Source organism: Centroberyx affinis, unplaced genomic scaffold (genome assembly GCF_046629955.1).
Source record: "Centroberyx affinis isolate AG114_WGS23_722 - 3 ecotype Tasmania unplaced genomic scaffold, CSIRO-AGI_Caff_v1 ptg000557l_1, whole genome shotgun sequence".
Lineage (NCBI taxonomy): Eukaryota > Metazoa > Chordata > Actinopteri > Beryciformes > Berycidae > Centroberyx > Centroberyx affinis.
Genome location: NW_027279200.1, coordinates 229,493 through 241,006, shown reverse-complemented (window position 1 = coordinate 241,006; position 11,514 = coordinate 229,493). Strand labels below are relative to the sequence as shown.

Sequence of the window (11,514 nt, the reverse complement as noted above, 5' to 3'; positions counted from 1 at the left end):
ATGAGCTTTAACGGGCTGTTAAAAGTTTGAATAAAGCGGTCTGAAGTTACTAAATTGTGGATGTAGTGTAAACTGTTCAGTAAAACCCGCAGCAGCTATTTGCAGCTCTACACTGTACTGATGATATTTATTTTAATTTATGCAACTGTTTGGGAGTTTCTTAAGGGGGATAAAACACAGAAGACATGCGTTAGAAGTAGCACATAAGATCTGCGCTACAGTGCTCCGTTATACCTGCAAAATAATGCCTCTACTAGCCAATCAAATTAAACCAATTGAGACGACCTGCCATTTTCAATACCAAACTGTGCCAATCACCAGAAATCTAGCCAATTAACACCCTCCTTTCGAGTCACGTGTCAGAGGGGTAGCTGAGCCCTGATTGGCTGTCGTAGCACTGCCTCCCGAGTTCATTTATGTTCTGGGAGTGAGTGATTGACTTTATCAGTCCAAGGACATCATCCGCCTGGAAAGGGGGGGAAGTTTGATCCTCTTTCTCACGGATCGCAGTTAACGGGAGTTTTTTCTCTCAACTCTCTTCGCAGAGGATTTTTCCCGTTTTGGCTTGGTTTGTTTTTTATTTTAGAAATTTTAGAAAAACGTGGTACATCTCGGCGCGTTATCTGCAGCTTACGCGCTCCGCTAAACTGGAGTTTAATTTTATTTTTGTTTTCTTCCCGTCTCCTAAGTTTGCCTAAAGCTCATGACTATGCTTCTTGATAGCGGTCCGCAGTTTCCATCGTTAGGAGTAGGGGGTTTCGGGACACCACGGCACCACGAATTAGGGAACAGAGACCCAAGCCTGGGACTGAATCCCTTCGCTGATTCTTCCCACTCCGCAGCTTTCAAAATCAGCCCCGTGGCTCACGATATTGCCTCCAGCCAGACATCAGCTTTCACCCCGCAAGCCACAGGATATGCAGCTGCCCTGGGACACCCGCACGGCGGGCAGGTGGGCTCGTACGGCGGGGGAGCGTTCAATTCAACCCGGGACTTTCTCTTCCGGAACCGTAGCGTTGGAGAGTCCGCCGCGTCGAGCGCCCAGCATGGGATCTTTGCTGCTTCTGCGGGGAGCCTCCACGGGCCGCCCGGGATCGCCGATAACCCCGGACATCTGTTGTTTCCAGGACTTCACGACCAGGGGGTGAGCCACACTTCACCGAGTGGACATGTAGTTAACAGTCAAATGCATCTTGGCTTACGCGGGGACATTTTCGGAAGACCTGATCCGTACCGTCCGGTCGCAAGCCCTCGGACGGACCCCTACGGGGCTCAGCTCCACAACTACAACCATCCTATCAATATGAACATGGGGATGAATGTGCCGACACACCACGGTCCAGGGGCCTTCTTTAGATACATGAGACAACCGATTAAACAAGAATTGTCCTGCAAATGGATTGATGAGAACCAGATGAACCGACCCAAAAAGACTTGCGACAGGACTTTCAGCACCATGCACGAGATGGTCACTCATGTGTCCATGGAGCACGTCGGCGGCCCCGAGCAGAGCAACCACATCTGCTTCTGGGAGGACTGTCCGAGAGAAGGGAAATCTTTTAAGGCCAAGTACAAACTCGTCAACCACATCCGCGTACACACAGGCGAGAAACCGTTCCCCTGTCCGTTCCCCGGATGTGGGAAAATATTCGCCAGGTCGGAAAATTTGAAAATTCACAAAAGAACACATACAGGTAGGCATGGGCAATATCATGCCGCGGCATGGGTGAAATAACATTTATAAAGTGACGCGATTCGTTATACAGAATGTGAACGCGACTGGATGTTGTGCCTTGGAGACTTGTTTTTGTGTGTGTGTGTGTGTGTGTGTGTGTGTGTGTGTGTATGTATGTATGTGTGTGTGTGTGTTTTGTTGATACGTGGACAGAAAAAAAGAGCCAATTCAGAACGTGGGCCTACATTTAACATATTGACTAGTTCTTAGGCATGTTCCCAAATTGTTATTTACGTTAGCTTGTCTGTATTATTCTGAAATGTCGTGTGTCAGCGGTGGCTCAGGAATAACAGAATATGACATGTGGGCCCTTCTGGGTTAAACAACTCTTTGGTGTGTTTCTGTGGCTCATGTTGTGATTAATGTGTTTAGGCTTTGCGTTAGGGGGTATATGTTATATAAAAGTAAGACTTTCCTCACATGTCAAAGTTAAAGTGTAGTGGCTCCGTTACTTTATTTAGACAGACTAATGATAACTGTGTTTTGTGTTCTTCATGAACAATTACTATTATTCAGGTTCTGACTGTATATACATTTCTTGCCCTAAATCTTTACCAGCGTGGCAGCCATTGCAGTGGAGAAACGTCCTGTTGATTCAATGTTTACTATATCAGACCAGACGCACAGACCGGGCCTATAGTAGAATGAGGGAGCAGGCCTCTTGAATAAATAAAGCCTGACAGAGTAGTGTGTAGTGCTGGAGCTGCACCCGAAAATGTAGGCTACATTATTATATAATACATCCAGGTAGAAATTTACATCTGAGTGTCAGCTTACAGATGGTATTACAATGGGAGTTTGTCTGTAGGCTATTTGGGTAATTTACGGTGTGTATTTAATCCTGCAGGTGAGAAGCCGTTTAAGTGTGAATTTGATGGCTGTGACAGACGCTTCGCCAACAGCAGCGACAGGAAAAAGCACATGCATGTGCACACATCTGACAAGCCATACATCTGCAAAGTGTGCGACAAGTCATACACACACCCTAGCTCTCTCAGGAAACACATGAAGGTAATTAACGTCTTCATTACACCTTAAACACATTAACGCACTACCCCCCCCCCTTCCCCCCTCCCCTCCCCCCCGCAAACAGGGACTATCACAACTTCAGACGTATATTAACAAGGCAGATCAATCATACTGTAAAAATATCCATTGAAGAAGTCATTTAGTATAACACTGAGTCTTATAACACGTGAAAAACAGCAGACATTGGGGTGAGATAATTCCACTTGTTTGCAACCTAAGTGTCATTTCCTTGACACTACTGGAGTCATAAGTGCATTATTTTGCTTTGTTTCAAAATTCTGACACTTATTTCAAGAAAATTACAATGGAAATGTATTGGATACCTAGATATGAAATTAGCTCACTCCACTGACAGATTTTTGTTTTCACTTGTTTTGAGGAAAAGTACATTTTAAGGCTCATTACTAGACTAAATAACATGTTGGGTGGATATTTTTTTTTCCAGTTCAGTTTAAAGTTTAAGATTATGCCAATGTCTGTTTGCTATTATGTTTGTTGTGTTTACAGTTATAGTTGTGTAGTTTTATGTCATATCCAGAGTTAGTCTGCATTTAATTAACAGTCAGAAAGCTACATCAACTGCACTGTTGCAAATCTCAATGATATCCATGTCAATCTCTGCAGCTCATTGCCCATGTTATCCTCACTGCAGGTACATGAGTCTCAAGGATCTGAATCGTCTCCAGCAGCAAGTTCTGGATACGAGTCGTCCACACCACCGGTTCTGGTCTCAGCCAACACTGAAGACCCGACAAAAACTCCACCGTCAGCCGTACAAAACACGTCTGGCCACAGCGATGGACTGGCACCCAACTTTAATGAATGGTACGTTTGAAGTCAGAAGAAACCTCTCTCAATGTGGACCACGAGGTTGAGGATAAACCTTTAAAAAAACAAAAACAAACAAACAAACAAAAAAAAACTATTCTCACACGCAAACACACACAAAAATGGGATTGGGACAACACGAGGAGATGAGAGCAAAGCCAGCACCAAGCAGGCCACGTCCGTTCTCAGGATCACGAAATTTGACTTTTATTCCGCAGTTTTGAAGAAATCAAATAAATCACGGATAAATAAACGTAATACTTTCTAAGTATAAATAAATGTTTTTTTTTCTTTTTATCTTTTTAGTTTACAGATTTCAGATAATTATTTTATTTTTCATTTTATGTATTTTCTCAAAATTTTATTTAAAAAAGAATAAAAAGGAAGATTATTTCACGCTGTTTTATATAATGGGGACACGCTATTGTCGCCTCTTCAATTGATTGTTGGAACTTCAAACAGTCTTAAGAAACGTGCCAAAGTCTTTGTCATGAACTTGAACACAGAAAAAAAAAATCATAAATAAATATTATACTCGTGAATGTATTTCCTTGTTTGATGGGGTCGAATCTGTTGTCAACGTCCGTTTTCAGGTGGAGAAATGTGGTATTAGGTTACGATTGTTACCGTTGAATATAACGTTGCCTTTTGTTAATACCGTTGTAAATACATATCCATGATGCCATATTTATCAATTTGTAATTTAATTATGGGTATAAGTTCTGAAACTTAAATGATATTTATGGAAATGTTTTCTAACAAGAACTGTACAGTTTTGGTCATAACCAGCTTAACATTGAACAAATGATAAACTCTAAAGCTCCAACATTGCGATTGTATCCTTTTTTTTAACCAATACATGTGTCTTATTTGGATCGAAGAAATCATCTATATGAATATTATGGATTTGTCTATATATGATGCAGATATTTCCGTTACTTTTATTTTGTTTATGAGACCATTGACATGTAAATCATCGACTTTGTAGAACTGAGTTCAGTTGAGCTGAGAAGCTATAAAACGGTTCTGTTGATATCCTCATTTTGGTTAAATTTAAACTTGTTTGTGTATTTTACTTTTATAGAATCAGAGATAGATGTCAATTCGTAGCATAAACTCAGTATTGGAAAAAAAAAAATAAACCCATCAGCCTATTGCACTCGTATACAAGTCCTAGACGAGTGTACAAGGTTCATTCATGATTTCCAAATCAAGGTGACAGTATTTTGAGTATTTCAAATTCGGGTCAAACACCCAAACATATGAGCCAGTATGGCAATCCTTTATAGTTCCAGCAATGTCTTTGTGCAAGTATGTTTAAATGTGTGCATCGGCAACAATGGAACTGTCACAACACAGTATCTTCAAAAATAAAAGTTTTTTTGTCTGTCAGCTTGCATTGTTTTAAATGTAATTCTTCTGTGAAACTAAGCGTGTTATTTGTTGTGGTGTTGCATATAGAGCAGTTTGATTACACATTTGCTTGTTTTGTGTGAATAACTTGTCAAGATGACATTTTTTGTGTTAACAAAATTTAGTGGAAGGAATACTAGATCTATGTGGGTTGGGGAGAATACGTTCAGTGGCAAAAAGAGTTACAGCATTGCATTGTAACCTATTCTCAAGAATTAAATATTATGCATACACAAAGTATATTGTACTCATATGAGAACAATTTCAGACCACCAGCACTACTTTTAAAACAAAATGTAAAAACGGTACCTCGTGACAGTGATATATGAAATAAGTTTATTTAAATAATTTAAGGAATATATGTTTTATATGCTATTTTCTATACCTTAATTTAAAAGAAGTACTTTTCTTATTCCAACCACCTTTCTGCCCCATGTCCAGAAGTTAGAGAAAATATCTGATGTATAAACACAGCTAGAATGTGATGTTGTAACACTTTCTGGGAGAAATGGGTCACACTTCAAGTTATTCCTGAAAAGCAAAATGTTTTACTGATGAACTGTGTCACTGTGCCACATTGAGGCAAACCATGTTACAACAGCAGGCCTATGCGTTAGCCTATCTAGCGACCAGAGGCAAAGGTTCCTTGTACTTTTTAGGCTACTGTATGTTGGTTTATTTGTTTTACCAACTATTTATGAAGAAATGTGAACGGAAATTTTGACTGAAATTAAAAAAAAAATCATGAAAAGTGACTTTCAGACTGCGACGTTGATTATTATGACCATTTGTCATTTGTTGTTCTGCTCTCTGCACCTACACGCATAAGTAGGCTTACATCTCTCTTTGCCATGCAGGTTGTATCAGACTGGTGGGAGTCACTTGAACTTGACACTGATTAAGGCGCCATCTTAGTATCTTGGTTGTGGGGAGGGGGGTTGTGGGGCGGGGGGGTGGAAAGTTAGGGAACCACTTGGTGCTTTCCTGGCATAGAGTTACGAGAGGGGGGATTAGTATATATTCGCCTATTCGCCTATGGCTACAAAAGTTGCACATGTAAAGTTAAAAAAAATGCGAGCTCTTAGCCTACAGATTATAAAGCAAACGTGCAGACGGGAAGACGGGCAACTGAGGACACTGTGTGACCGTGAAAGCGGAGTGTAATAGTTTGCCAAAAGAGGCGCTGCCTGAGCGTCTCACACTGCACCATTAACAACGAACCACTTCAGGCAAATGAATCGCCACACATCGCATGGACAAGATAATAGGCATTTTGAAATAACAAAAAAAATATCACTGAATCACAACAGCGCAAAGGTATAAAATCTCAAACACTATAAAGAATAGGCTACAAACATTATTCAAAAACTATAAAAGGTGTCATTTACCCGAAGTTTTATCAAACTACGCCGGTCTAAGCAGTCGAGAGGGAAACTAATACAGGAGCATAGAGCGCTATTTGAAAGACTGATTTAAAGTAGGAGGTAATGTATGATTGGTTAACTGTTTTGCTTCGCATTCGACTTCATATCATCTGAACCAGCGGAGTATTTTTACACCAACCCCCCACACTGCGCCCCCACCTTTAGCTCTGCCCTGCCCCCCATCTCCTCCAACTATAAACACATTTAAGAATATTTATTCACATTCTGCTTTTGACTCTTGCGCAAGCGCGGTCTTACATCCCGTTTGATTTCATTTCAGTTTCCCCCGTGACTTGTCTGGTCGCACAATTCAAGTTCCTCCTCTCAGACACCGTGACGTCAAATAGCCGAGACAAGCTTTCTCTGAAACACACAGCGCACATGGAGGCTGAATGCAACACACATTTTACTCATACATCAGTGATGCGGTGGTATAAATACAAAGGTGGCTAAACTTTGACCTCCAGTCACTTATCATCGTAAGGCAAAATATATATAAACACAAATAAATTATATTTTAAGATAAGCATTAATTTATCGGATCTTCTTTACCCTATCGCCATATTATTTACATCAGTTTCATATGATGGATACTATGAATTTAGGTAATTACGGTTTATGTCATCCTAAAAACGGTGGGTCAATATTCTGCAAATGAAACAGGTAAACTGAGTTTTAGCTGTGTTTACTCTCCACTGTATATCCCTGTTCATAATGGGAGGGAATAACTCGGGTTATTGCCCATACATGTGCGTTATGCTGATGCCCAATACAAGTCATCGGTTTCGAGATTATGAGAAAACGGGGTAGGCAATGCAACCCAGAAAGAAAAAACATGAAAGGCTCCTTTCTGGGGGATTCTCAATGGATTAGAAAGCACTGTCACGTGGTAGGAGTTGTGTAAAGACTAGCGGCTGTATGACAACAATGCCCTGCTGCAATAGACTACAGTGGCGCTGAATAATGCGAGCGTTCATTCATCTCAAGTTATCATATGGATTGCTATAGTGGGCTGCAGACCCAGAGGATGGCAGCTGACGGTTGGCAGCGTTTATAATCTCTCGCTGTCTATAGGGGCTCGCTCTTGCTTGCACAGCATCAGGGGGACGGGGGGGGGGTATCTACTTCTGCAAGAGAAACACGACTTCACTACACTCGTCGCTTGTGTCGCTCGCTGAAGTTTGATATCGGATTGTTTAAACTAGTCAGCCCAACCCCTCACCTTCCTCCGCCCGCCATCCTCTCAGTCGCAAAGTATTTGCTGGCTAAGCGGGAGAGCGCGCGGTCTAAGAGGATAAACCGACACGAGCAGGTCCCAAACGCCTTTTGTCACGCAACCGAGGCTGTGATCTCAATAAACCCAGTGGCTAATTTATCACTCATTAATAATGTATTGATTATTAGATGCAACACGCATAGACTTTATCTCAATATGTTCAAAACTATTCCAGTTTGTTAAGGCAATATGCATGGGTGGGAGACTGCTTATTTACATTTTAGGCTTTTAGCTGACACTCTTGGCCTTACAATGAGTGAGTCCATAGGGTTCAGTGTCTTGCTCAAGGGCACTTTGACAGGACACGTGGCTCTTGATGGACCCACTGGCTGTTAGGAGGACTGAATCTCAGACTTTTTGGTTACGGGACAGTCCTTTAACCACTATTGTCCGACCTGCCGCCCAACAACACACTGTCACGCATGGGCAAGATTTACTCTCATCAATTCTCTAAATAAACAAGAAACAAGGACAATACAAGAGCATCTCTCGCCAACACTGAATCATCATGCATCAATCCATCCTCAGCCAGGCAAGAATTTGAGTGAAATGCAGGTTTTATCTTTCCTCATATAGCAATGGATTAATACACACACTGGATTAGTGTAGGTATTTGTGGCTTTCATTTATTTTAACAAGACATTAAGCCCGGGTAACCATAATATTGCGTCTTTACGCACCATGATAATTAGCTTGTTATGAAGTGAGATGGCTTTGTGACATCATAAGGAGAAATATAGCTTGATAAACACATCGCCGCATAAGAACTAACATACATCTGATAATTACTTAACTGAGGACTTCCATTTGCGCGGCAGTTGATCTGCTTGCCAATTATCGATGCTTATTTCACCTCCAAGGGTGTTGAATATGCATTTGCCAAGTACGGTAATCCACGACGTGTCTTTACATCTTTTTTTGAAGTGTTGTATGGCTTTTGTGATGCAAACTGCATGACACAATGGCTTTGTCATTTAGTTCAATTATTCGTAAATTGACTCTTAAGAAATATTTACATTGCCTATCGTATGCAAGCATTTTTCCTGATAAAGAAATAAGTGAAAGTGGTCGGCCTGTTGATTATGAAACATTTTAAATTGGTTTGAAGTTAATAATTGAGTCCACTTCTCATAAAGAATCTACCACTGATCTTTACTTGAAGTGCCATATCTGGCAGAAGTTGTTATGATATAAAATAATGTCTAATGGATGAAACCAACACACCTATAGGCTATATTCATTATTTCCACTCTGAACTGTAGTGGCAACCTGTGCACCGAGAAAACAGTATATCACTACTGTGCTCTCCAGATTTGTAGTTAATGGTGTCATCGTGGTGCCATCATTTAATTACCCCCCCCCCCCCCCCCCCCCCCCCCCACACACACACACACACACACACACACACACGCACCCCACACCCCACCCCTCAAATAATATTTCCATTATGAGATGAGCAGAAAGACATACTATCAATAGGATGTCCAACAGGAGACAGCGCTAATTCCCCAACATCTGGTGGGGTGTCAGAAACTTGATGAATTCCTTATCAGAGCAGGCGTAGGAGTCAACGCTAATAGGTCCCCGGAGTGAGAGCCAGGCAAACGCTCATTCAGCAAAGCAGATGTTCGGCAATTGTGCTTTGCGTTTGTCTTTTGACAGATATATTTTCAACACTTTTGAGAGGTGATAAATGAGCAATTGACATCCTTTTTTATAGGCTACTCGCTCTGCCCTGCACGCAGCCAACTCCGAGAGCAATGCTTCCCCAACAGCAGCGCGTATAAAGTCTCCTGAGAAAGGACAACTTATAGTTTGTAGTTTGGGAGGCGGTATGGGGTTTGTGCGCGTTTAGAAATTCTTAGACAAAGGTGTATGTGGAAAACTGTCTATCACTGTCTATCCACAGCAACAAAATAGTGCGTTAAGGTTATAAATCGCCCGCTATGAAGTCAATAAAAAGCTGCAGTTGTTTCAGCTTGCATGAATGGCACTGTTCCGCACTTCCAACAAACGGTTTACCTGAAAGCCCCCCTTGTCCCGGGATCCCTCACAGGACTTGTCCCGCCTGGGGGAACGAGCAGCCCCGCGCTCCCACACTCATCACCCTTTAAAATAAAGAGGACAAAGCTCGTTAATGTCCCCCTTTTCTAAGACAATGAAATAGAATTGTAGAGTGCCTTTCCATTATTTAAAGACTTCATGCAATTGTCTCGTGCGCTGTTACTTTTGCGCTTGCGCAGTGGTGCTCTTCGGTTTGATTTAAGATCTACATATAGCTCTAAATTGTCTACTGCAGTTTTAATATCGACAGTCAAACTGACAGTGAGATACTGTGATTGAAAATATGAATGAATGAATGAATGAATGAATGGATAGATAGATAGATAGATAGATAGATAGATAGATAGATAGATAGATAGATAGATAGATAGACAGACAGACAGACAGACAGACAGACAGATAGATAGATAGATAGATAGATAGATAGATAACAAAACAAGATAAATAAATAAATAAGCGAGGAGATAAATATAAAAAAAAATAAACAAATAAATAAACAAATGCCCTCTGCAGCTTTTTCCCTTCACAAAAAATGGAAGATGTAAGGGCCAACTGTAACACGCAGTGTGAGAATCAAAAGTAGCCTATATCTTTGGCACAATTCAGATTTCTGCCCTAGAAATGCCAATCACCGCGAAAAAGGCGAGCTCCGGTTGCATAATGTTTGCGCAATCTTTAATCCGTTATGGATATGCATGAGGCAGGGATAGTACCATGAATAACAATCCGCTTGATCCTGCCACAGCCTCAGCACGTGTGCGCGCGATCCCTGCCATCACACAAACACCAAAAGAAACACTGAAGGATAATTACTCTTAAACAGGCCTATATTCAATTTTTTTTCAACTCCCCATTCAGGGCTGCAGTGGAGGGTAAACCCGCTAGAGTCCCATAACCCGCCTTTTTATTTAGTTTAATAGAGGTTTTTAGGCTGACATTAATCTCTGTGATGTAAATTCATGGTATAGCCTACATCATGGTAAATTGTATCAAACTGATGTTACATGAGGATAGGGTCTTTTGAGGATTTCTTTTTAATATATTGGTTGTTTTTTCTTATGATGATCACTGGCTGGAGTCATAGTTTACCACATTTTACCACTACATCACTGTCCCCATGTCTTATGAACAGCCACCTTTTCCAATTCCTTTTTGGATTGTTATTTCGTAAAAGATGAACAGCTCTCAGACTAACAGGGTTTAAGGCTAATATTGGCATCTTCTACGAAAAATAAATAGCATCATTCACCAAGATTAACTTCTTCAAGTGTCTCTGGTTTGTGCAGACCAATCCTGCAGACACACCTCCAGCAGTGAAGTTGATGTCTGTCTCCAAAACATAAGACTCAAGGAAAAAAAATCCCTGGTTCTGGCCTGATACATCTGAAGTTTCCCTGGAATGCATTCATTTGTTTATGTGTGAAGAACTATCATAAAACGCAATTATTACAAGAACAAAAAAAAAAATCACATTGAACCCTGTTGTCTGTTTCCATCATAAATCAGTTATGAGCCCAGATACAATTCTCCAACATGACCTGCAGAGGACATCAGTATCAGCTGGACTCACCAAGTGCCACACCTAACTTCTGAAGCCGTTATTCCTCTTTGAACTTGAAATATAAACAGATTACAGTTCAAACAGACGTGGAAACTGAATCAAAGTTCTGAAAAGGCGTAAATGAAACATATTTGCACACTGAAATGCGTTGCGATATGCTTTCCTTTATTCTTTTGCAGGGTTC

At 41.0% G+C, this 11,514-nt stretch overlaps 1 protein-coding gene across 1 annotated transcript; it reads left to right on the top strand.

Annotated features, from left to right (window-relative positions):
• The first annotated feature begins 703 nt into the window (after positions 1-703).
• zic3 (zic family member 3 heterotaxy 1 (odd-paired homolog, Drosophila)) lies at positions 704-3,599 on the top strand. Its single transcript, XM_071518208.1, has 3 exons — positions 704-1,694; positions 2,583-2,746; positions 3,417-3,599. Exons 1-3 carry the CDS (start codon positions 704-706, stop codon positions 3,597-3,599), a joined length of 1,338 nt encoding a protein of 445 aa, XP_071374309.1.
• Positions 3,600-11,514: the final 7,915 nt, after the last annotated feature.

Coding starts and splice junctions, on each gene's coding strand:
- zic3 (XM_071518208.1), top strand. CDS start 704: ATGACTATGCTTCTTGATAGCGGTCCGCAGTTTCCATCGTTAGGAGTA. Junction 1,695..2,582: donor TCACAAAAGAACACATACAG/GTAGGCATGGGC, acceptor TTAATCCTGCAG/GTGAGAAGCCGTTTAAGTGT. Junction 2,747..3,416: donor CTCTCAGGAAACACATGAAG/GTAATTAACGTC, acceptor TCCTCACTGCAG/GTACATGAGTCTCAAGGATC.